Genomic DNA, 25,984 nt, shown 5'->3' with positions numbered 1-25,984 from the left:
CTTGTTGCCAAGGAGTGGACTTTTGGGGACCAGATAACTGGGGTTGGGGAAACTGGGAGACTTAGAACCATGGTGGATGCTGTGTGTTGCTGTAGAGGGATAATTCTCACAGATTTGCATATCATCACTTTTGAACCTCTCCCCCTGACATCCACAACACGCTTCCTTTTTTCCTTCAGAGAATGACACCATCTATTGGGTGGACATGGGCTTGAGCACTATCAGTCGGGCCAAGCGGGACCAGACATGGAGAGAAGATGTGGTGACCAATGGCATTGGCCGGGTGGAGGGCATTGCTGTGGATTGGATTGCAGGTAAGGCAGTGTGCAGTTAGCATCAAAGAATCAATCAGAGATAGGGATGAGGAAGTGTTGGGTGGGATGTGGAGGGGAACACCAGCCTCCTGCAGTGTGTGAAGCAACTGGTTGAATAATCACCTCTTGCACGTCCTTCTCTTCAGGAAACATCTACTGGACTGACCAAGGCTTTGATGTCATTGAGGTGGCCAGGCTCAATGGTTCATTCCGCTATGTGGTGATCTCACAGGGACTGGACAAGCCGCGTGCCATCACTGTGCACCCCGCGAAAGGGTAAGGATTGGCTGTGGTGAGCACATAGGAAGCTAACTTATATTGACTCAGACCACTGGTCCATCTTGGTCAGAACTGCCTGGCAGTGGCTCTCCAGGGTTTCAGGCAGGGGTCCCTCCCTGGGGATGTTGGGGATTAAACCAAGGACCTTCTGCACTGAGCTACAGCCCTTTCCTAAGTAGTCGGTTTGAGCACATGGCAAATGCTCACAGTAAGAATAGGCTCAGGATCCATTTCTTTGTGAGAGTTAATAGAGCCTAAGGCAAGGGTGAGGAATCTGTGGTTTCTCCAGATATTGATGGGCTCATGGGTTCCCTCAGCTCCAGCCAGTTTGGCCAGTGGTCAGGGAGGATGGGAGTTGGAGTCCAGGGACACCTGGAATGCTGCAGCTTCCCCACCGTTGGTGTTAAGGGCTGGAGTTTGGGAAAGGCAAGTCTGCTGGGTCTCTGCTAGAAAACCTTGCATCTGAGGTGAGGTGAGAAGGACATTCAGTTTCTTGTATATGACCTGTGGCAGCCCACTCATACAGCACTAGCCATTGTGATGAATGTGGAAAGCTGTTGAAGAATGTTGAGTGTTGAACTAGAGCCAAAGAGACCCAAATCCAAGGCAATCTATCTGTCAGCCTAATTTTCCTCACAGAGTGGGGCCAAATCATGGGGCTGAGAGAAGACACTGTACCTTGGTTTGAATTCTGCTGAGGAAGGGTAGGGTATTTTTGAACTGGGCCTAAGTTGCATGGCTGAAGATGTGATACGTTTCTCTCCTCTCCTCCAGGTATCTCTTTTGGACAGAGTGGGGCCAGTACCCTCGTATTGAACGCTCCTGGCTGGATGGGACACAGCGAGTGGTCCTAGTCAACACCAGCATCAGCTGGCCCAATGGGATCTCAATTGACTATGAGGTATGTCTCAGGGCTGAGCTTCACAAGAGAGAAGAAGAAGAATGGCAGGAGAAGCGGGAAATCTCTGAAACAAGTGTGCAGGTTTCGGGAGTGCACATGGGGGCTCGCTCAGGCTGCAGAGGGCTGTGGTGTTTTATGCCAGGGATGGGCTGTGTATCTTTGCAGCTCCAGGGTGAAAACAAAGCAGGACTCCCTGCATTTTGAGAAAATATATCCTACATCCTCCTCCTCTCTCTCTAGGATGGGAAGCTTTATTGGTGTGATGCCCGGACAGACAAGATCGAACGCATAGACCTGGAGACAGGGGACAAGAGAGAGGTTGTCCTGCCTCATAATAACATGGACATGTTCTCAGTATCGGTCTTTGAGGATTACGTCTACTGGAGTGACAGGTTTGTGCCTCAGTGCTACCAAGGCTGTTGTAGCAGAGAGAGTCCAGAGTCATGCTTGAAAGGATTTTGCAACAGCCACATTGCTCTGTTCCCTTTCAGATGGCACATGTGTTCATTATGGCTGGATAATTTGGGTAGTATCCGACTAAGTTGTATTCAGAGAAGGCCCATTGAAATCAGTGGGCTTCAGTTACTGAAGCCTATGGGTCTATTCTGGGTATGGTGTAATTGGATACAGCTCTTTGCTTCCTTTGTTGGAACCTGGTTGCATACTGGAATATAATTTAATCTTTTGAAGTGGTTGTATCTATTCTGAAGCAATGCTGAGCCGTGTGTATGTGTGTATTCACATACATATATATGCATTGTGCATGAGTCAGTTGTAAGTGTGTTAATCAAGGGAGAAGTCTGTGCTTGGATAATCCATGAATATTTGGGTGCAAGGTGGGTGGGTATACTCTTAACAACATGCATAAGTAAGAGTGTGCATATGTTGAAGATTATTGTCTCATTTTCATAACCTATCAATGCTTCCTTTCTGCACATAGCCATGAGGCAGATGTGTTAATACTTTGTGGGTACATCTCATACTCACGCACTTGACTGTGCCTCTTTTTAGGACTCATGCAAATGGATCCATTAAGAGGGGCAGCAAGGACAATGCTTCAGATATCGTGTCCCTGCGCACAGGAATAGGAGTGCAGCTGAAGGACATCAAGGTCTTCAACAGAGCCAGGCAGAAGGGTGCGTGAAGAGAGAGCCTGGCCTACAGGCCCAGCATTAGCACTACACCAAGCAGTAGGGGGGGTGGGGGTATTCAATTCACCTCGTGGTTAGTTAGGCCATCCATGCTGATAGGAGCAGGTTGAAAAGCAACTGGGTGCTTCCTCTCTTCTACAGGTACTAATGTGTGTGCCCAGAATAATGGTGGTTGTGAACAATTGTGCCTGTACCGGGGAGGAGGCCAGCGGACTTGCGCGTGTGCCCATGGCATGCTCTCTGAAGACAGTGTAAGCTGCCGCGACTACGATGGCTACCTGCTATACTCAGAACGCACCATTCTCAAGAGCATCCACTTGTCAGATGAGAACAACCTCAATGCACCCATCAAGCCGTTTGAAGATGGCGAGCACATGAAGAACGTCATTGCCCTGGCCTTTGACTATCACCATGGCAGCAAGGGCAGCAACCGCATCTTCTTCAGCGACATTCACTTTGGCAACATCCAGCAAATCAATGATGATGGCAGTGGACGCAGGACCATAGTTGAGAGTGAGTACTGTGGGTGCCCCTCCCCACTCTTCTCTTTCCTCTGGGGAATGTTTACAGGAGAGCATCCTGGCCTTTGTGGGTTCCAGAAAACAAAGTGAGAGATTGCTATGGCTTCTGTGTAATCCTTTGCACATGTCTGCTGTGGAGGTCACTTGAAGAACTACAGCTCCAAGTGAACATTCCTGTATTGGTGGGAGGATCCAGTATTACAGGGCTGGGCCATGGACTCAAGAGGATTGGATTGATTATGGTCTAGACTTCAGCAGAACTCTAGGGTCCTGCAGGACTATTGATGGGAAATCATTACAAAGTCTTCTGGGTGGAACTAGCTGTGGGCATGAAGTCACAGAGTTATTCTGCAATGGTGGAAGTCATTCTGGAATCTGTAAATCTACCCATTAAACTGAGGGCAGGGCTTTGTAACAGTGACCTGGTTCATGTGCCACACATGGCTTACCGTGTTTCTCATATTATAAGACATGTCTTATATGTATTTTTTCCTCAAAAAACACACACTATGGCTTATTTTCAAGGGATGTCTTATTTTTTCCTCCTCCTCCTGCTGCGGCCGGCATTGCTGCTGCGCCTATCACTATGTCTTATTTTCGGGGTATGGCTTATATTCCTTGAATGCTTAAAAATCCTGCTATGGCTTATTTTATGGGTATGTCTTAAAATATGAGAAACAGGGTAGTGTTAATGTGCGAGTGCACCTACTTCCTGAAAGCAGCTCACAGCCACTTTTTCTTCACGGCCCTTTTAGCTGCTAAGCAATGTTTGTTCTTGGTTTATGGCTCATGGGAGTTTAGGATAACTAAACCACAAACCTGGGTTTGGACAGCATGCTAAGCCAAGCCTTGGTTTAGCTTAGTGTTGTGTGGCAGTAAAAAGGACCAGGTAGTATCTAGATGGCTGTGAGCTGCTTTCAGGGAGTTGGCACACTCCTGTGTTCACACTTAAGCTACTTCCAGATTGAGAAAGAGAGAGAGTCCATGTGACAGTTCAGTGGGAGAACAGGAATAATCCCTGAGGTTGGAGACTTAAGGACAGCTGTTGCAAGGGCTTCAGAGCTCAGTTGATTGAGCATAGACTGAAGCAAGAGGTGAGTTAGGGAAACCTGGCAGCACGTTCTGGCTGATTTTGTACCATGGTGATGGATACTAGTTAATTTCTATACAGCTTAATATATTAAACATATCTCTAAGTGGTGTACTGAAAACTGAAGCAACAACAGACCACTTAAATAAAAATATTTATGTGAATAAAATGGGCCTTTATCCATAGACCATCTTGATCCACCCCTGAAGGAAATTATTTGGCGTTGATTGCCAAGAGCAGTTTTCTTCAGAGCACTTGCCAAGGCAAACCTAGGCAAACCTGGAGCATTGCAAGAGCCACAGAGCCACCCTCACTCCATCCCTCTTCCTGCTGAAGTCTAGTATAGAGGCAGGGAACCTGTTGAACTCCCAACTTCCATAAGGCCCAGCTACTATGGCCAGAGAACACTGGTGTAGGATATGGTAAGCAGGGCTGCAGATGGAAAGAAACTAGTGGTGACTACTTCTTTCCTTATGGGAATGAAGGAGCAACCTGGAATCAAGCCCAGTGGCTATGCAGGAGGATGGGAAACACCAGCAGGGATATATATCCTCATATTTGAATGGCAAAAGTCTCTGTGTTGCGATTGCGCATATTTAAAATGGTACCAGAATAAGGTTTGAGCAGATGGCCAGTGGGTTTCTGGAAAAGAAGCTTTTTGGTCATTAATAAATCCCTGCTATTCCAAGCCATAGTTGCTCTACAGCAAAACCTGGCAAGCTCCCCTTGCTTACATTCTATTTGCAATAAGAAATTGTTACTAAAATCTGAGCATACCTTGGATCTTTCTGAGGAGCTATTATTGGCCCTAATTTTTTGCTTTACCTTGATTAACTTTTATTATTTCCTCCCACAGCTGTTAAGAGAGTCATATCACAGAGGTAGCTCTCTATGAGGAGCATCCTAGTGCACCTGTTCACACTTTGCAATAATATGTTTGCAGTCTTCTAGTCTTAATTATTTGAGGACAACCAATTTGTTCTGTAGACAGAGTACATTGGGAGCACATTGGGAGGGGAAGTCAGCTCATGTTTAGAGTGCTGTATTGTGTCCTGCAAAACAAAAACCCATTTGAACATTTATATATGGAATACAGGCTAGCTCATGAGTGCATATTCTTGGCTGCTTAACAACCTAACCAAGAAAAGTTATATGGAGCTTATTCTGGTTTAGGGCGTTTGATGAGCTTGAAGGGGGAAAGAGAGGTACAGCATTTCATACGTTTAGATCTCATTGAGAGTTGGAGGTGGGCGGGGGAGCAATTGCAAGGCTGTGTGAATATAAGATATGCTATTTGGTGCTCTCCTGCATGGGCCAGTGGTATGTATCATGGGCCAATGTGGCTGTTCTACCATTGCCCAGTCTCTGCAGAAGACATAGTACCTGCTGTCTTTTACCTTAAATAGAATTGCAATACTAGGGGAAATAAGCTCATGTTTAAAGTGCTATACTGTGGTTTGCAAAATACAGGATCTGTTCTCCCTGGGTCTTCTGTCTGGAGCTTTGACCAAAATACTCTCCCTGTAGAATGGAAGGGCCCAGCCTGTGGAGCAGTGGGGAGAAAGATATGGCTTGCCTTGAAGGGGCTCTCCTGCTGGGATTGTAGTTTGTGGGGAAGAAGAGGATGCAGCTGCAGCTTCTTAGCAAGGGAGAGGCTGAAGCAGCAACCAAGGTGGGGAAAAAACCTACATCATGGCCACTAAGCAATGGGAAGCACAGAGGAACCACCACTGCCCTTTGCTAGCAGCCAATAGCTGGAGGGAAATGATGCCCAAGGAGAGGAAGAGGTGATGGTACTGCCCCTTTGTTGTTGTTTAGTCGTTTAGTCGTGTCCGACTCTTCGTGACCCCATGGACCATAGCACGCCAGGCACTCCTGTCTTGCACTGCCTCCCGCAGTTTGGTCAAACTCATGTTCGTAGCTTCGAGAACACTGTCCAACCATCTTGTCCTCTGTCGTCCCCTTCTCCTAGTGCCCTCAATCTTTCCCAACATCAGGGTCTTTTCCAAGGATTCTTCTCTTCTCATGAGGTGGCCAAAGTATTGGAGCCTCAGCTTCACGATCTGTCCTTCCAGGGAGCACTCAGGGCTGATTTCCTTAAGAATTGATAGGTTTGATCTTCTAGCAGTCCATGGGACTCTCAAGAGTCTCCTCCAGCACCATAATTCAAGGTGATGGTACTGCCCCTTTAGGGATGGATAAATCTGTCAATTTCAGTTTCTCACCATTTCTGGTTTTTAATTGTTTTACCTTTCTTTTTAAAGCCTTTTAAAGTATTGTGTTGTTATTTATGCTTTTGTATTTGGCTTCACTGTTTTGTTAAATCACCCTGGGATGCTTCAGGATGGAGGACAGTTAGAAGTGAAATGAGTATTGCCTTCTGTTTCAGTGGGCACTTGTAGGATGGAATGCTGGGCTACATGAGTCCCTGGTCTGCCCTAGGAGGACTCTGTTGGGAGATCCATTCCCCATGTGCAGTCATAGGTTTATTGTGTATCATATGACTGTATGTGTTTTCAATCCACAGAGTGGAAGTGACATAGACAGGATGTTTGTCTTACTGTGTTCCTAAGTGGGACTGTTGTTCCTTTGTTCTTTCTCTTTGGGGTCTGTGAAGCTAGAGAGAGGGAGCCATGATGAAGAGCTCCGTGTGTGTTTATATGTATATAAAGTCGATTAGCCAAGATGCTGTGCCACTGAGTTCTGTTATGCAACTGCGCAACCACTGCGCAACCCTAAAGTGTGCTGGTGTCTTCTGGCACCAGTCGCTGTGATGTTCGGGCTGGAGAATGCTTATGAAGCTCCTGAACGATCGCCCAGAAGGGGGTGAACATGCCAGCTGGGCATGTGTCTCTGCCAGGGTCCTACTTTTTAGTAGGCCTTTTCCTGACAGACTCTTCTTATGTTCTTTCTTAAGAAAAGAGGTTCTTTCACAGCTAGTTCAAGCCTGGACCAGTGATTAATCAGGGATCTTTAGCTCATTAACTTTGACTTTTAAGTTAAGAATCAGCTAGTAAGCCAGTTAAATGGATACATGTTTATTGGAGTGCTCCTCCCCCTTTTTCTTTTCTTTTTGAGGATCCTAAATGAAGTAGGTTGCCTTTCAGAGGCAGGAGTACTTCAGTTTTAAAGAAATTAGTTCCCACTTACTGTTAAAGAGAAAGGAGACAGGAGTCTTTTTGTTTCCTTTCAAGTGTATGAAGCAGGCAGTGCTCACCTCTGACACACTTTGGTTTTGGGTTAAATTGCTGATTTGAGAGGTAACAGAAGCCAACAGTCTTCTCCTAGCTACCAGGTATTTTTCACCCATGTTTTAATGTACACCATCTGTTAACAGTGGCAAAGACAAAACATGTGCAGCTCATTACTAATGCCTGCTGCAAGCAAAAGCAACCATTCAGTCTCTGTTCAGTTTTGACTGCATCTCCAGTTGCTGACTGTTTTCTCAATACTATTCACATTTAGTGAGTTAATATTGACCAGCATAGCTGGCAAGTTATCCCCTTTTTTAAGGGAAATTCCCTTATGCTGAATAGGCTTCCTCACGAGAAAAGGGAAAACTTGGCAGCTATGCTGACCAGGCTCATCTTCTTGGCTAGCATGGCAGCCTTTTGCACATGTCCTCCTTCTCCAGAGTCATCAGACAAATCAGACACAGTATTAAGCAGGTGTCCTCCAGGCACTTGTGTGGAAAACCTCTCAGTGCTAGAGCTACTGTATAATCAGTACCTAGTCCATTCAAATACTGTATCATATTTCATCCCTGCCTGCCTGCTCCCTTCTCTTGCATCTTGAACGGTGTATATAAATTAGAGTTATGCTCAGTGGGTTTAATGAGATTCAAACCTTTCTGTGCTCAGGGCATTGCCGCTTTTGGTACTGTTTGCTCTGCTAATGTGTGTGGCTGAGCACTAAGTCACCCTCCCTTTCTGGAGTGGCAGGCGAAGGAAGTAGAGCCCCATGCGTCTCACTCAGTTTTCAAGCACAGGCTTGGGGCATACGGTAGCAGCAGGGTGTGCCATTGCATATGGAGATGAACAAATTAGTTTCCTTCTGTTTATTAATTTTGGGGGCTGAGATGTGCAGATACAGGCATGCCAAAATGGATAATTGCCAGTGGCTTCTGCATTTACTTGTTGCTGCTCCTTTGAATGGTTAGTCCAATGGAAGAAAGAGCTCCTGTGCTTTTTTATTTTTTGTAGGAGTAAGGAATGCTGGTAGATTTCCATTCCCCTGAGTTAAGTCAGGGGTATCTGAGAGATTGGTGGTCTTTGGGTGCTGCCGTATGGTGCCTGCCGTGTGGTGCTGTCTTGGTTTGAGTCGACTCTGAAGTATGCTCCTAAGTCTGAGAATAATGTCATCTTGCCTTGCCTTCAGTTTACATAGGGAGCCAATACAGGTTAAGTCCCCTTTTCCTTACAGTGCTGAGATGCCCTTGACAAAGAAGCTGATGCTACAGTGAATGAGTGACAGGGCACCAATGTCTACTAGTTACAATGCTGATTATTTCAAATTTATGACCCACCCTTCCACTTGAAAGGGAGTGCAGGGTGGCTCACAGTAATAAAATTACATTAAAACCATTTTGAACAGTGCTATTACATATTGCAGGCAGCAGTTAAACCCCGATTATACATTTGTTATGTGCATATTCCACCTTTGTTTAGCAGAACTCACTGCTGTATACATGGGGGTTTCCAGGTGATCTCCCATGGAGGCATTTAACAGATCCAACTTCATCAATGCTGCTGCAGCGGGTCTCTTCATCCACAAAAGGTGGAAAGAGCCAATACAGTTTGCATACAGGGTGAATAGATCCACGGAGGATGCCCTCACTACCACTCTCCATGCCGCTCTGCTCTTCGTGGACTTTAGCTCTGCTTTCAACACTATCCTCCCCCATAGACTGATGTCCAAACTAGAGGCGCTTGGACTTTCTAACTCCATTTGTCTCTGGGTTTTGAATTTTCTGTCAGACCGCTCCCAGAGGGTTAGAGTAGGGTCATATATGTCCACAGCTCTTAACCTTAACACTGGCTCCCCACAGGGTTGTGTGTTGAGTCCTCTGCTCTATACACGTATGACTGTAGCAACAAAATAATCAAGTTTGCTGATGACACCACTGTGGTGGGGCTCATTTCGGGGGGGGGGGTGAGTCTGCCTATCGGGACGAGGTGGAGCGGCTCTATGGTTGGGTGTGGAGATAATAATCTGGTCCTTAATACTGCCAAGACCAAGGAACTGGTGGTGGACTACAGGAAGAAAAAGGTGGACATTCAGCCCCTGTATATTGGCGGGGACCAGGTGGAGAGGGTGGCTATATTTAAGTTTTGGGGTGTTACCATCGAGCAGAGTAAATACCATTGCTCTGGTGAAGAAGGCCCAGCAGAGAATATATTTCCTCAGACTTTTAAAAAAGAACAAGCTGAGTGAGAGACTGCTGGTGTCCTTCTACCGCGGCTCCATAGAGAGCATTCTTACATACTGTATCTGTGCTTGGTTTTCCAGCTGCACAGTCATGGATAGGAAAGGTCATAACCACAGCCTGAAATTTTATCGGTCATCCTCTCCCATCTCTGGAAGAACTATACAACTCCCGTTGCCTTAAAAAAGCAAATAATATTTTACAGGATCCATCTCATCCTGGATATAGTCTTTTTGAGCCATTGCCTTCGGGCAAGAGATACAGAACAATTAGATCAAGAACGAATAGATTAAAAAACAGTTTCTATCCAAGAGCTATAACCATCTTAAATGCTGTAACTAAATAATATGATCCTGGGGAGTTGGAATGGGTGTGTGTCTGTGGGTGGGTGGCTGTAATTGTGATTTTATTTTGTTTTTTATGGGATGGCATTCAATTTCGTTGTACTATGTACAATGACAATAAAGTATCTATTCTGTTCTATCTGGAAGTGCCCTGGGACATTAGTCCAGCTGAACAGCTTAGGATGTTTATCACACATATTGACATGGCTCAAAGGTCACATTAAACCAAAGTTAAAATAAAATATGGTTGAATGTGATGGAGCTGCATGCTGATGCAATTGTCAGCACTTGCTCTGCCTCTGCTCTTGCTGCTGCGCTGCCAATAAACAAGCCATAGTCAGCTTGTTGGGTCATTGAAACCTGGGCTTGTAGTTTATTTCCCCAAACAAACCATGAATCTAATGCTTTTGCATGTGATTTGTTGGGAGAGAAGCAAACCACTATGGTGTGTTTCTTGACAGCACAGCAGGAGTCTGGGAGGAACAAAGGACCTATGTTTTCAACAGTTTACACCAGTCCACTGATCATTCAGACTAAACTATTTTCATTTGAACTATGGTTTAATGCGATGCACAAACCAGACGGTTGTTTGAGGCAAAACCTAAAAATACAGGGGAAGTTTAATGATAGAGAATGTACAAAGTGCCCGCAGCAGCAGCAGCAGCAGCAGCAGCAGATCCAGGGCTGCACAGGTGGAGGAGCCTGGTTTGGTTCTGCTTACTTTGCTGATCTACTTTAGGAGATTGGCTTTATGTTGAGTAGCGTCATGGCTGGTGATGGCCATCTAAGCTCTCAGGTGCAGAGGGCTCTGCTGCCCTGTGGCTCTTGCCTAAAGGTGCATATTCTCCTCCCCCTCTCCATTCACTGAGTTACCATGTAGTTTCCTGGTCAAAGTTGTGAACTGAAGGGGCATGATGAAATGGCAGCCTTTGCTAAAGCTAAAGCTGTGCACATGGGTGAAGCTTGGCTCATGCTGGGGCATCTGCGACTTGTTTTTGAACTGAACTGGCAGGGGCACTCATAACAGCACAGTGAAGTAACTCAGCCCAGAACGACAGATTGGCCACAATCACCCAGGGAGTTTACATATCAGAGCAAGGAATTGAACCTGGTGCACCAGAGTCTCAGATTATCGAGCCATTGTTTCCTCCAGGCTGTATTCAATTACCAAAGGCAAATGTGGGAAAAGTCTCTCCTTACTGTGATGCATCAAGGAGCGCTCAATTAAGAAGTGTTGCTGAGACAGCAGAAGAACCCATGCTGATACTTTAATTGCAATCGTTTCCTTGTGTTGAAAGCATCTGTGGCTAAATCAATATAGACAATTAGTAAAGTTATGTTTATGGCAGCTAGATAGTTAAGCAATCTGTCAGAAATCCAAATGTGCCCATGTTGTTGTTGTCTAGCACTGTCTGCAGCACGATGCCATGCTGCCTAACTGTGGATAGTTTAAAACAGGCACACTTTTGTTGAGTTCTGTCCATGCTGGACAGATAACATTTTCAGAACAGCACTGCCACTTTACATTTGATACAAACTTACATGGATGATTTAGCTGAGGTTCCTGCGCTGCAGGACTAGATGACCCCTGGCGCCCCTTCCAACTCTACAATTCCATGATTCTCTTTCTCTCCTGGGGTAAGCTCTGAAAAAATGATGCTGCCTCCTCCCATCACTTGGCCAACTTTTCAAATGGTAGTGTTTTGTCTTCCCCCAATGTGAATGGATATTCCACATGCCTCTTAAGAAAGAAAAAAAAGGATTAGCCCACCTGCTGCTCAAGTGGAGATCCAAGACTGATGTCTGATCAGTGGCATCATCTGTAATGTATACACCCTCTGTGACTGCTCATAAAAACTTTTATCTTGAATCAGTGCAGTGGGTTTAGCTTTCTGGATTGTTGTTGCTCTCTGGACTGTTGATTGGTTTGGGTGGGAAGGCTAGCTCCTTATTTTTCACAGAATCTTTTCATGATTCTTCGGGCTCAAGGTGTCCTGAACAAGAGTGAGAGCAACTCAACCAAGCAACCTTCCTTCATTTTAAAGGTTACACATGTGGGTATGCCAGCCATGAGCCTGTGATGAAGTTTTAGCTCGCATTTGTTCATGATCACCAGCAGTTCTGATGTAGCACCAAAGGGCAAGCAAGCAGAATCATTGGGGTAGTGCCTGAGAGCTTTGTGGAATATGATTGGTGCTATTGTATAAGGGCTCATCGAGAAGATAAGCCTTTGTAAGAGCAGGCCTGGGGAAAAACCAGGTAGCTCAATGAAGGCCTAGCTCCCACTAATGCAACAGGACAGAGAAGGAGCAAAGTGGCTTCCACTTTCTCACTGGGCACCAGTACACTTGTTTAGGGAAGCTTTTAATGTTTGACAGACTATTGTATTTTAATATTTTGTTGGAAGCTGCCCAGAGTGGCTGGGGAAACCCAGCCAGATGGGTGGGGTATAAATTATTATTATTATTATTATTATTCATGGTAGGCCATAGTTTGGCTTAGCGTTATGCGTGAACCACACTGTTTGCTCAGAAGCTTCTTCTGAGATCAAAGAAACACAGCAGCCAAGCTACCGGTAGTTAATCTGTGCTTAACTGATAGTCAGCAGAGCAGGACTTGAGACAGATTTCTTGAGCAGACTGGGTGGGGAGAGCATAGAGTGGGCATCCAGTTGCTAAAGCCTGAGAGTTAAAAGACTGTGTAAGGAAACCACTATTTTGCTGAAATTGCACCATGCTCTACCTTCTCCAGATGTTGGCTCTGTTGAGGGGCTGGCCTACCACCGAGGCTGGGACACTTTGTATTGGACGAGCTACACCACCTCCACCATCACCCGACATACTGTGAATCAGACCCGTGAAGGAGCTTTTGAGAGAGAGACTGTCATCACCATGTCGGGGGATGACCACCCTCGAGCCTTTGTGTTGGATGAATGCCAGAAGTAGGTTCCAGTGTGCAAACCCTTGGAATCACTGGGGAATCTGAATGTTCTTATTCGTTGATTCATTTAAATGTTTTTATACTGAATGGCATGCAAACACTTGGCCTTCAAGGGCTCCCACAGCAATTTACAATATTTATACAGTACAAATCAGTTTTAGACCATGGTTAAAATTTAAAATCTACAGCATTGTTATCCAAACCATCAAGTTGAAAACCAAAATGTTCACTAACCCATCAAACTCTATATCTTTCTGAAAGGGAGTCCAGTGCACTTTTGGAGAAGGGAGTTCCAAAGAGGTACATCACAGAGAAGGTCTATGCACAGCCTCTCACATTTGCATTCTATGGAGGTCCTTGTCATCTCAATGCATGAGAGGGAACACAAAAGATAAAAGAAGATTGTTGCATGTTATTTCATGTGTAAAAAAGCCTCAGTCTCTTGTATACATTCTTCCCAACATTTCACCAGGCATGGGAAACAGAAACTTTCACTTCAGTGTTTAATTAAGCTGGTTTATTTGTGCATTTGAACCCTAAACTATAGCTAATATTGCCTATGGTTTACTAACACACGCCAACCTTATAAATCATGGTTTGGTTGCTTCAGTAAGCCATAGTCAAATTTAACCACTTTTTGACCAGGTTTAGACATCATGCTAAACTGTGATTAGTTAGTTCAAAACGGGAGAGAAAGCTTCTTGTTCACTTAATGATAAACCAAAGTTTAGCAAAACAGGCAGTGACCATTTTAGGTGTATCCGATATGTGTGCGGCCATGACCATGCACATTATGCCAAACCCGGAAGTAAACATCACAAAATAGGCGGGGCAGGATTACGTGGGCCCCATCAGCTGGTGGGGGGGGGTCCTGAACATAACCCCCATGCAGATCTGTCATTGCCTGTACTTCTGAACAAAGACACTATGTTCTGTATACTTGTATATTTGTGAGTTGCTTTGAGACATTTTCTGTACTATGTGATAAATAAATGCAATAAGCAAGTAAATTAAATAAACTCTAGACCAGAGGTCAGCAAACTTTTTCAGCAGGGGGTCGGTACACTGTCCCTCAGACTTTGTGGGGGGCCGGACTATATTTTGAAAAAATATATGAACAAATTCCTATGCCCCACAAATAACCCAGAGATGCATTTTAAATAAAAGGACACATTCTACTCATGTAAAAACACCAGGCAGGCCCCACAAATAACCCAGAGATGCATTTTAAATAAAAGGACACATTCTATTCATGTAAAAACTTGCTGATTCCCAGACCATCTGCGGGCCAGATTTAGAAGGCAATTGGGCTGCATCTGGCCCCCATAGTTTTACACTACATTGGAGCAACACCATAGGAAAATACGTTCCTTCTGACATCCTTGACACAGGTCTGTTGCTTCTTTAAAGGTCAGAACCAGTACTTTGAAGTGGGCCTGGAAACAAACTTGTAAGCAGTACTGTTCTTTTAAAATAAATGTGATTCCCTTTGGCAAGCACCCTTGGGGTGCTTAGCTACCACATTTTGGACCAGTGGTAATTTTGGAATGTTTTTCAAAGGCAGCCCTTATTAAAGCTCATTACATTTATTGACCCTAGAGAGAGTACCATGCAATGTATCAGGATAGCCAGATCCCTGTTCTCCAAGAAGGGTGCAGTTTGTACACCTGAACATCCAGGTACAAAGCTTGAATGCATCCTCCACTCCCACACTGAAAAACAGCCTTGGAACTCTCCCTTTTAAAGTACACAAGGCAACCTTTGTGTGTATACCCTGAGTAGTGATGTCTAGGCAGACTGGGAGTGAATGCGAACTGAAAGTCTGAAGAACCACTGGAGTGAGCTTTCCCAGTTTGGACAAGCTTCGCTGTAAAACATCCCAGCCACAGCTGACCAAACAGTCTTTCGAAGTCAGAGAGATGGTAGCAAAAAAATTGCTCAAGGCATATGCATATGCTCCTCAATAATCAATTTTCCCCTTCCCTTCAGCCTGATGTTTTGGACCAACTGGAATGAACAACACCCCAGCATCATGCGGGCTACACTATCAGGTGCCAACATGATCACCATCATCGACAAAGATATTCGCACCCCCAATGGTCTGGCCATTGATCACAAGGCGGAGAAAATCTACTTCTCTGATGCCACACTGGACAAGATAGAGCGGTGTGAATACGACGGCACCAAGCGATATGTAAGTCAGCAGGGCTCCTTCCCAGGGGGTCTGGCGTTAGCAGGCTCTAAAGAAGAGGTGGTGAACCTGTGGCCCTCCAGGTGTTTGCTGCACTACAACTCCCATCATTTGTTGCCTGTGGCTATGCTGGCTGGGGTTGATGGGTGTTGGAGTCTTAGCAACACCTGGAGGGCTATAGGTTGCTCATCTCTGCTATAAAGTCTCAGAAGTTAGTCACTTCTTGCCATTTGACCAATGGGTGTAGCAGACCATTTCTCACAGATGTGGAAATGGACCAGGATGATGAAGGCCTTGTTTCTTTTTAGTCACTGAGGTACATGGAAATCTACGGAGGGCACCCCACCCCCCACTTCTTGTCCAGTAACTGGAGACAGATGTTTTTTGTGGTTTTTAAGAAGTAGAAGACAGATGGAAAGAAGAATCACTACACACATCTCACTTTTGTGTAGGTGGTGTAGGTTCCTGCATTGCTTAAAAAAACCTACTAAATCAGTTTAATGAAAGGTAGTCATGGGATAAACAAATGTATATGTATACAAGCCTTTCTCAGCCTGGTGCCATCCAGCAGGTTTGGACTACAATTCCCACCAGCCCAAGCTAGCACAACCATGCTGGCTGGGTTTGATGGGACTTGTAGTCCAAGCCATCACAAGGAAACCAGGTTGCGAAGGCTGATGCACACTATGGGAAGAGATGCCTCTTTCAAAGCACTTGCAATTCTGTTATAAACTACTGATTGTTTCCAGTCTATAAAACAGAGCTTTGAGTGGTAGCAAAACAGAGCACTTGTGTATTTGCTACCTCAATAATGGAGTGTTTTGTTTTGTGAAATATACACATCATGAATTATGGGCAAACTTCCAGAGAGTCAGTGCAGACATATGTGGAGCCTAAGAACATGGTCTTTTGTCTTTCCTTCTGCATGACTAGCATGGTCTTCAAGTTGCTCTCTGGTTTTGATCCTTGGCCATCATTGTTTTAATGTCTGGACATCAACTTGCTGCCAGAATTAATAGTGTGTGTCTCAGGCTCAGGGCAAATACTAAGGGCCATGTATATATTTTATTATACGTAATAGCCTACCTTTTTTCCAAGGAGCTCAAAGCATTGTATATGATTCTCCTCCCCCCACGTCCCAATTTCCCCACTAACAGCAACCATGTGAGGTAGATTAGCTTGAAAGAGAGTGATTGGGCCAAGGTTACCCAAGTAGGTTCAAGCTTTAGATCATGTTATACCAGTTGTGTACCAGTTATATTAATTGTTTATTCATTCCCGAGCTCAATTTTTAAGTGTTGGTTTTGGGATTTAAAGCCACATATTGTTTGAGACCAGGTTACATCTGCCTGTACCCATATGAACCTGCATGAGACTTGAGGCATCCACCTTTAACTACTATCTGGTTGGCAGGTACTAGGGACAGAGCCTTTTCAGAGGGGACCCCACATCTTTGGAAATCCCTTAGGTAGTGCATATGGCTCATTGGTGGTAGTAGTAGTAGTTGTTGTTATTATTAACAGGAATTTTATTATTTATACTCCGCCCATCCAGTTGGGTTGCCCCAGCCACTCTGGGCAGCTTTCAACGTATATAAAAACATAATAAAACATGACATATTAAAAAGCTTCCCTATACAGCGCTTGTATGTATGTTGAAACATAACTTATTTTTATATTTACTTTTTGCACTTAAGTCCCATCTTTCCCTTATCATGGAGCCCCAGACAGCATATGTGTGGTTCCCAGACAGTCTCCCATCCAGAGATTGACCCTACCCAGACTTACTTAGTTTCAGCCTTCTGAGCCTTCAGACCAGACCTTGGATCTAGCATTTTGGGGCAGCCTCATAATCTATTCACTTTAGCTGCATCATTTTGGAAAACATGCCCCCCCCCCATTTATGTGGGAGTTAAGTTCCAGGGATCATGCCTAAAGCCAAAATCACATACAGTCAGTGGCCTGTGGAATTGCCAAAGTCATTTCCCCCAGAACCCCACCCCTTTCCACCATAGATAGATAGATAGATAGATAGGACTTGCATAAAGCTGAATGCGCACAAGTTACATGTGTGTACATTGCAGGCTTACTGTAGTTCCCTGTCCTCAAGAACAATTTGAAAGAAAGGCAAAGGAAAATTAAAAGTAGTTGCTTGGACAAGGAGTCACAGTGCACAAACCACACTAAAGCAAGCTGGTTACAGCTGATAATGATATGGTAGCATATGAATACACTAGTTAGTCCCGTGCTGAGAGGTGCATGTGAAGCTACTACTGATGTATGTGCTTGGTCAGTAGCCATGGCCATTGTCTCTCTCCTCCCCACTAACATTGTGGCAATCCCCAACAGGTGATATTGAAGGCAGAACCAGTGCACCCCTTTGGCCTGGCCGTCTATGGTGACTACATCTTCTGGACAGACTGGGTGCGTCGTGCTGTGCAGCGTGCCAACAAATATGTGGGCTCTGACATGAAGCACCTGCGCATTGACATCCCCCAGCAACCCATGGGCATCATTGCTGTGGCCAATGACACCAACAGCTGTAAGGAAAGCACCTTGCCTCTTGGGGTGGTGGCGCAGTTGGAGAGTGACCCCTTTGAAAAACACAAGATGGGTAGAATGGTGCTCCTCTCTTTGTTTACCCTCCAGTTCTCCTCTGATTCTTGTAGGCTCTCAACTTGTCACCTCCCTCAGCAATTCGGAAGGAGAAGTGGCCCTTTCTTTCTCTCTGGCCCTCAGCAGAACTCTTAGAGCTACCTGCACCTACCCCAATAGCTTGCTCTGTTGCCCATCCACAGTGCTGGTGCAACCCTTGTTCTCTCTCTGATGGACATTTGTTCCATTTTGGCAAGTGGAGCATATTGCATCCCTTAGGCCAGTGAGGGCCAAACTTGGCCTTCCAGCTGTTTTGGGACTACAATTCCCATCATCCCTGACCACTGGTCCTCTTAGCTAGGGATGATGGGAGTTGTAGTCCCAAAACAGCTGGAGGGCCAAATTTGGCCATCACTGCCTTAGGCTATATGATAGATTGCCTTTTCTTTGGCTCAGCTTTGTTTGGGCTACGCCAGGGGTCAGCAAAATTTTTCAGCCGGGGGCTGGTCCACTGTCCCACAGACCTTGTCGGGGGCCGGACTATATTTTGAAGGGGGGGGGATGAACAAATTCCTATGCCCCACAAATAACCCAGAGATGCATTTTAAATAAAATGACACATTCTACTCATGTAAAAACATGCTGATTTCCAGGCTGTCCGCGGGCCGGATTTAGAAGGCGATTGGGCCGCCCCCGGACCTTAGTTTGGGGACCCCTGGGCTATGCACACCCAAGAGGGAGGGAGCCCACAGACAGGTGTGCCACTGGGATGCAAACTGTGCAAATAAATATCCACCTAGCCCAACACAGCTGCCCCCCAGGAAGTAACACATGAAAGGCACAGTGGTGTTAGTATTCAGCTGTTGCTTCCTCTCTCACCTCCATATCTGGTAATTAGAGAGATGTTTTTTCTAAACATGGAGGCTCCATTCGAAACTACCATAAATAATAGACATTATGACATGGTTAAGTCTCTTTCCCCATGACTTTAATCCTTTTTATGCTAGTGACTCACACAGGTTAATTTTGTTCTGCAAAAGCCAATGTTCCCATTCCCCCAGCTGCAGAGTGGAGGGAGGAGGGTGACCTAGTCTTGAGCGACCTGTGGATGTTGTATGACAGCAACAGGCTTCACACATTGTGGCTATGTGATGGTTAGAGCTTTCAGCCTTGAGCTCATCATTCAAGAATGTTGCAAATTGGTGTGAGGCTGAAGCATAAAAACAGAGGTGGCGGTCAGACTTTGGCCACAGTTCTCTGTTTACTTGGGAGTAAGTTCCAGAGAACTTAGCTGGGCATGCTTCCAAGTAAATATACATAGGGTTGGGCTATAGAACTTCCTTTGTGCCTCTCATACCAGACTGTTCAACCCATATTCCCCCAACTCTGATTTTGCTGTATCTATTTCTCTTCCGCTCTGACTCTTCTACCCAGGTGAGCTCTCTCTGTGCAGAGCAAACAATGGTGGTTGCCAGGACCTATGCCTTCTCTCAGCCAAGGGTGAAACCACCTGTTCTTGTCGTGGTGACAAGATCCTTCAGGAGGATCTTACTTGCAAAGGTGAGCACCCACAAGGATTTGATCAGGCATATGAAGGTCATATGGTTGTGTCTGTTTCCATGTGCTAAGGGTCATGGTAGGGCAAAAACTTGAGTGCTGTGCACAGGCTGGAGGAAAAGGGAGGGACTGTTTGTTATATTTCCAGATCTGGGTCATCTCCTCTCATTTGACCATGGAATTACATGTTGATATTTTACAGCATTGGTAGTTGTACACCTTAGCAGAAATGAACAAAGCCATTTCTGCACACGTGGAAACCTATGGGTTGCAGAATTTCTGCAACAGCCTCTCACGGGCTCTGCCACCCACTAATCTACCAGTCTGGCAGGTCTCATGGGCCCCAGGTCTGTAGTATTGCGTGAAATATCCTTTGTCTGGAATTGTGTGTAATATGTAGCTGTGTTTGTGGGATTACAGCAGTCCCAGAATATAACCAGGGCAACAGCTTCAGTATTTTGTGCAGGCCAAAAGAAGAGTGTTTGATCTGGCAATCAAATTATAGTGGCACCTCAGTTTGCGACCACAATTGGTTCCGGGGAGCCGGTCGCTCCCCGAGGCAAGCTTCTGTGCGTACGCGAAGCACCAATAGAGCGCTTCTGTGCACGCACGCGCTGAGCAGATCGCTTCTGCACATGCACACGCTGCACAGATCGCTTCTGCGCATCCAGGCGCCGCGGAACCCGGGTGTAAACACTTCCGGGTCCATGGTGGTCAGAAACCGAAGCGGTCGCTCCCCGAGGCGGTTGCAAACCGAGGTACCACTGTAATATTAACTCATTTATGTGCATAATAAGTTAAAGTGGAATGCAAAAAGGCACAGAAAAAAACATCAACTTCAGGCTTCACTTCTAGCAGAAGACTGGCATCAAGCATCCACCAATGACAGCTGCTGGATAGCTCAGTTGGTAGAGCATGAGACTCTTAATGTCAGGGTCCTGAACCTCATGTTGGACAAAAGATTCCTGTATTGCAGGAGGTTAGATGACCCTTGTGGCCCCTTCCAACTCTACAATTCCATGATTCTAAGTAAAACACAGCTGTGAAAATATGGCCCCCTTTTTAGAAGTTTATTTGGGATGCATGAATCTCTCAGTGCTCTTGATGCCACTGGTTCCTCATCATAAGAACACAAAGAATAGCTCTGCTGGATTAGGCCTCTCTAGTTCAGTGGCCAGCCAGATACCATGGGAAGACCATAAGCAGGACATGAGCGCATCATAAATATGGCTTGTGCAGAGTGTCATGGTGAATGCATATAAATATTCTGCGGTGACTTTTGTTCTTATGCCAGTACTTCTTAGAAGCTTTGGTAATTAAGTGTGGTAGTATATAAATACCTCAGTTAATCAACTAATTAATTATATTCCCATTAGAGCAGAATATTACTTTGACCTAATAACCCTCACCTCACCCCGCATCCCCACAGGCACTGTTTTGAAGGTGCCTTTCACTAGCTGGTACCAGTTCCAGCATTTTCCCCTCCCATATGTCAGGTGCAAGTGTACAGGTGGTTGTGAACGTGAGACACATCTGAAACAGTCTCCCGTGAAATGAAATGCTGGGCTCATTCTGCTTACACTCACCCCTGTTCTCCCTTCCTTAGCGCCCAACTCCACCTGTAATGTGCTCAATGAGTTCGAGTGTGGAAATGGTGACTGCATTGATTTCAGCCACACCTGTGACGGCGTGGCCCACTGCAAGGACAAGTCGGATGAGAAGCAGTCCTACTGCAGTAAGGCTCCTTCCTGTGCTCCTCCTGCTTTGCTTCTTTCTTCTCTCTGCCTATGGATAAATTGGATTCTTCCTCTTGCACCCATGGGGGCTAATAATGCAGCTTGCACAAAGGGGCTAGGTGCCACTTTTCCTTTTTCCTCTGACCATTTTTTTTGGGGGGGAGACTTCATCCCATGGTTAACTTGAGAGAAGTAGATTGGGTTGCCTGGAGTGCTGCTGCTCTTCTTGTATCCTTGGGAGAAAGCAGAGTTCTTAAGGTCTAAAGCTCTACACACAGCTGTTGTGATCCACTCTGAGATCTATGGATGAAGGGCAGTATAAAAAATTAATAAAGAAGAATATTTAGTCAGGGTCTTTTGCATTACTCTCTGTAAACTACAGCTCTCTCTCTCCCCCTCCCTCCCTCTCTCTTTCTCTTTCTGACTGATAGATATGTCAGTCGAGTAAAATTTCCCACAGAAATGGTTTTTGCTCTTTTTATAGCATTAGTGGTCTCTATTTGCAGAGTAGCATCTTAGGGGGACATACTCATTATCACCCCTGTGGATCAAACCAAATGCCTGTGCTTTCCACAGTGGCCAGCCAGGTGCTCCTGGGAAGCCCCCAGACAGGGCTTGAGCAGGTAATAGCCCTCCCTCCAGACTTCTACCGCTGGACCTAAATGAATTGTGAGTTCCAGCAGATGAAGGATACAATAAGTCCTGCCTTATAATCTACTTCTCTTTGCCACAGCCCACATTGTGCTGAGCAGGTGGGAGAAGGGCCCTGTTTGCCACTCTACACCCAGATATTTCCATTGTGCAGAAAACACTTGGTTGGTGCAGGGACATGCTTAGATTCTGTTTTAAGAAACTTTAATGTGGCTGAAATCTACATAAGCCTTCTCAGTGGGACTCTGCTAGGTTGAATTCAATGCATTCATTTATACTCTCTGTGTGCGGTCCTTTTGCACACATATTCACTCACTAATACGTTTTATGTTGCAGACAACCGCAAATGTAAGAAGGGCTACCTGCACTGCACCAACAAGCGTTGTGTGCACAGCAGAGATTGGTGCAATGGTAGGGATGACTGCGGGGACAACTCAGATGAAGTGCCTTGCAACAGTAAGTGCTGTTCAGGAGGGCTACCCCTGCTATCTGTCAAGGTTAAGGGGCGAGCAAAATGTTTCATTGCCTTCCCCTGCTCTACTAAGCATTTGTTTGCACAATCTTCTGGAGCTGCAGTTTGGCTTTCCTGTTACATTGTGTTACCTAATTCTTAATGCTTAATGCAGAGCATCCAGCAGACATAAGACTTTAACCACGGACAGTGCTCATCCATTGCTGGTTGTCTTCATCCTGATTCATGCACAGGGAAACAGTGGTTTAGCTTGACAAGCTAAGCCCTGTCCTCAGAGGGCATGTATTCAGCTCTCTAAAGACCTATTCCTGTTGCCAGCATATTGGTGGCTAGAGTGCTGGATTTAGACGAGAGTTAGAAATCCACGTTCGGCCACCTGGGCCCATCAAGTCTGTCAGCCTAGCCTCCCTCACAGGGTTGTTGTGGGGCCATGTATGCTGGTCTGAACTCATTGGCACCAGATTGGCATACAAAATGGATGTGATGATGGTGTTATAAGAGTTTTTAAAGGTTTTCTTGCCTGTTTAAAAGGGTCCTACCCCGGTAGGGAGTCCGAACCTCCGAAGAGATTGGGCAAAATTAATTACCCCTCTTCGATAGTGCAAAACAGAGACCAACCCAAGGTAGATGAAAGCAAGGCTAGTTGCCCGTGGTTTATTTGCCAAGAAAATAAAACAATCTGCTGCAGGAGGGTGTTCTCTCTCACACAGGAGAAGGACCCAGAACAAAGGGTCTCCCTCCCCATATATAGAACTTTGAAAATTCCCTCCTTCCCAGTCCAGCCCACCCCCAGAAGCATCTGACATACATCACAGAAGGGGTGTAGCCCAAGACCACCACCACCCCACATCAAACCTACATCAAAGAAGAGGCGTGAGAAATCTGCCAAGTTTACTTGTTAATGTTGGATCACCATGGGGAGCCTGGCCACTCTTTTTGTAAAGATAATTACTGAGTTCCTGAGACAGGTGACAAGCTCCCCTGTTCACACCTTAAATGTGCCCTTAAGGCAGGATCTGCGAGCAGAGAGACAATGGGGAGGGCTTTTTTTCATTTCCTCCCTCCTTTCAAAGAGAAAGGGCTTGTCAGCCTGGGAGAGTCAAAATGGCTACAGGACTGCCCTCTTGCACATGTTTGCTTGGTACATCTATGAACATTTAATACACATACATTAAAAAACCTTAAAATTCTCACAACAATGGCGATGATAATGTGCTACCTATTCATTTCAGAGACTAGCTGTGCTGCCACAGAGTTTCGTTGTCGGGACGGGACCTGCATCAGTAACTCAAGCCGTTGCAACCATCAAATAGACTGTGAGGATGCTTCAGACGAGATGAACTGCTGTGAGTGTTACGCGGGCATGTGAAATGCTGTAGCACACACTTTTCTACAGGTTTTCCCCACTCTACACTTCTCTCTCGCTTATCAGCTGTTTTCCAGTTGGCCAGGGCCAATCCAGTCTGCTCTTCCCACAAGAAAGAGAGCCCTTGTCGCTTCCCAGCCCCTTCCCCATCGAACAGCACCTGATATGTCTGCTCTTGGCAGTTCATCCATGCCAGGCATTTAGTTGAGTGCTTTGTGGCAGTCTTGAAAGAATTTGGAGGAAGAACTGTATATCTGTGTGTGTGCAAAACAGGTGAAGATGCAGATTGGGAGGAAGAAATCATGCAGCTCTGTTAGAAAAAAGGCAGCCATAGAATCATAGAATGTTATAGTTCAAAGGAACTTAGAGGTGATCTAATCCTGGCTCCTGCTCAGTGCAGGAATCTTCCTGCTGCAGCATCCCTGCCAGATTAAAAGAAAGATGCAAGAGGAAAAGAGCTGGCAGTATGCATCTGCACTACCATTAGGGTAGGGGGGCGGAAGCTGTGACTCTCCAGACATCATTGCACTCTTAACTTCCATCAGCCCTGGCTTGCATGGCCTGCAGTCAGGGATGATCAGAGTTGTAGTCCAGCAACATCTGGAGAGCAACAGATTCCCCATCCCTGCAGCAGGGACTCTGGAGTTGAGTATGAAACCTAGAATATCCTAAAATTTCCAGCAGAGGTTCCCAAAGTAATCAGCAGGGTAAACTAGTGTGCCACAAGGAAGACTGAATAGTAGGTTGAAAACATAAGCCACCGGACCACATTGAATACACTGACCACTCCATCACCTGTTGTAGCATTCTTCAACCTTGCAGGATCATCTTATCCCAGGCATCCCCAGACTGTGGCCCTCCAGATGTTTTGGCCTACAACTCCCATGATCCCTAGCTAAGAGGACCAGTGGTCAGGGATGATGGGAATTGTAGTCCAAAACATCTGGAGGGCCGAGGTTTGGGGATGCCTGTCTTATCCCATATATGCTCACTGTTGCAAATGCCATACTCATTCCCCAGTTATGAGAAAGCAAACTTTTAATGTGGCAGGACCAGTGCTTTGGAACTCCCTGCCTATTGACACAAGGCAAGCACTTTCCCTTTATGGTACCTATTTAAAGCATTTTTATTTAGGCAATCCTACCTAGACACATAGATGTTGGCATGTTTTTAATCTTTGTTACTGATAATTTTAATTATTTATAAATGTTTTAAATTAATCTAAACTGGATTTATTGATTTTTTTTGTAAATCACTTAGAGATTTTACTACAATTATGTGGGGGGTATAAAATATAATTTTAATATATGTATGTATATATATTTATTGAAACTTTGGCTTTCCAGATATTGTTGGACTGCAACTCTCATCATCCTCAGCCAACTTGGCCAATGGTCAGGGATGATGGAAATTGTAGTCCAACATCTGGGGACCCAAGGTTGAAGAACACTGGCCTATTGGATTAGGAAGTTCCCAGGCAGCATTGATTCCCCACTTCCACCCCGGCTAAACCATGAGTGGCAACATCATCCAGAGGAAAGGGAATGTTCCCTGGCACAGCCTGTACTGCAGGTGTCGGGCACAGAGGAATCCCAGAAGCATCACTGTTACTATCTGGTCCTATCCCTGATCTTTGTCCGATAGGGTTAAAAGAGAGGTGGTATACTTGGAGGCATTATTCACTGGGTCAGCCACTCCTCTTTTTGTTGTTCTGGCAGTTGACTGAGAAAAAATATGTATGTGCATGCATACATCTTTTTGAGTAGAGTATGTAAAAAAAAATTAAAGACTGCATCCCCAGCTATCAAAAGTCTGGGAAACACTGTTTTGCAGCCCTAAAATTTGGCACATCTTCTGTTGGAATGGTTTACATAAAATACTGTAAGTGCCATTGTATCATGATTCACACACAGTTTACATGACTGCGTGATTTGTTTCGTCTCTTAATAGCCACCACGGACTGCAGCAGCTTTTTCAAACTGGGAGTAAAAAGTACCACCTTTCAGAAGTGTGAGCACACATCCATGTGCTATGTTCCATCCTGGTTGTGTGATGGCAGCAATGACTGTGGAGACTACTCAGATGAGCAGAACTGCCCAGGTGAGCTGGATGTCTGAGACTAGCCCTTGGACTGGCAGGCGTTGGGCCTTGGTGGGACGGAGGGGACACTTCGACTTGTAGAGAGATGGAAGCCTTGGTTTTAAGCTCCTCTGGTTGGCATCTTCTGGCCTTTATATACCTTCCTTTCAGGGAAGCCAGATAAAATGGGGAAATCCAAACTGAGCAGTACCTTCCAAACACTGTGATGTTCCTCACCCCCCATTTCAAGAAGAAAAGGAGGACTACCTTCTCCCATATCAGCTCAGTATCTGTTTTCATCAAATCACAGAATTGTAGAGTTGGAAGGTACCATGAGGATCATCTAGTCCAACCCCCTGCAATGCAGGAATCT

General features: G+C 45.5%; 1 protein-coding gene across 6 annotated transcripts in view; it reads left to right on the top strand.

Annotated features, from left to right (window-relative positions):
• LRP1 (LDL receptor related protein 1) overlaps positions 1-25,984 on the top strand; it is a 335,312-nt gene that overhangs the window by 258,946 nt on the left and 50,382 nt on the right. For all 6 annotated transcript variants that reach the window (XM_060272179.1, XM_060272176.1, XM_060272175.1 and 3 more), the window contains 14 exons: positions 180-314; positions 461-590; positions 1,368-1,494; positions 1,735-1,886; positions 2,506-2,630; positions 2,787-3,158; positions 12,777-12,966; positions 14,955-15,159; positions 17,505-17,697; positions 19,185-19,310; positions 20,914-21,042; positions 22,031-22,150; positions 23,399-23,512; positions 25,483-25,632. In XM_060272179.1, coding sequence (XP_060128162.1) covers positions 180-314; positions 461-590; positions 1,368-1,494; positions 1,735-1,886; positions 2,506-2,630; positions 2,787-3,158; positions 12,777-12,966; positions 14,955-15,159; positions 17,505-17,697; positions 19,185-19,310; positions 20,914-21,042; positions 22,031-22,150; positions 23,399-23,512; positions 25,483-25,632 — 2,268 coding nt within the window. The remainder of the gene's footprint in view (positions 1-179; positions 315-460; positions 591-1,367; positions 1,495-1,734; positions 1,887-2,505; positions 2,631-2,786; positions 3,159-12,776; positions 12,967-14,954; positions 15,160-17,504; positions 17,698-19,184; positions 19,311-20,913; positions 21,043-22,030; positions 22,151-23,398; positions 23,513-25,482; positions 25,633-25,984) is intronic.

Source organism: Zootoca vivipara, chromosome 2 (genome assembly GCF_963506605.1).
Source record: "Zootoca vivipara chromosome 2, rZooViv1.1, whole genome shotgun sequence".
Lineage (NCBI taxonomy): Eukaryota > Metazoa > Chordata > Lepidosauria > Squamata > Lacertidae > Zootoca > Zootoca vivipara.
Note: the sequence above shows the minus strand (reverse complement) of the source record. Positions and strands in the feature narration are given on the sequence as shown.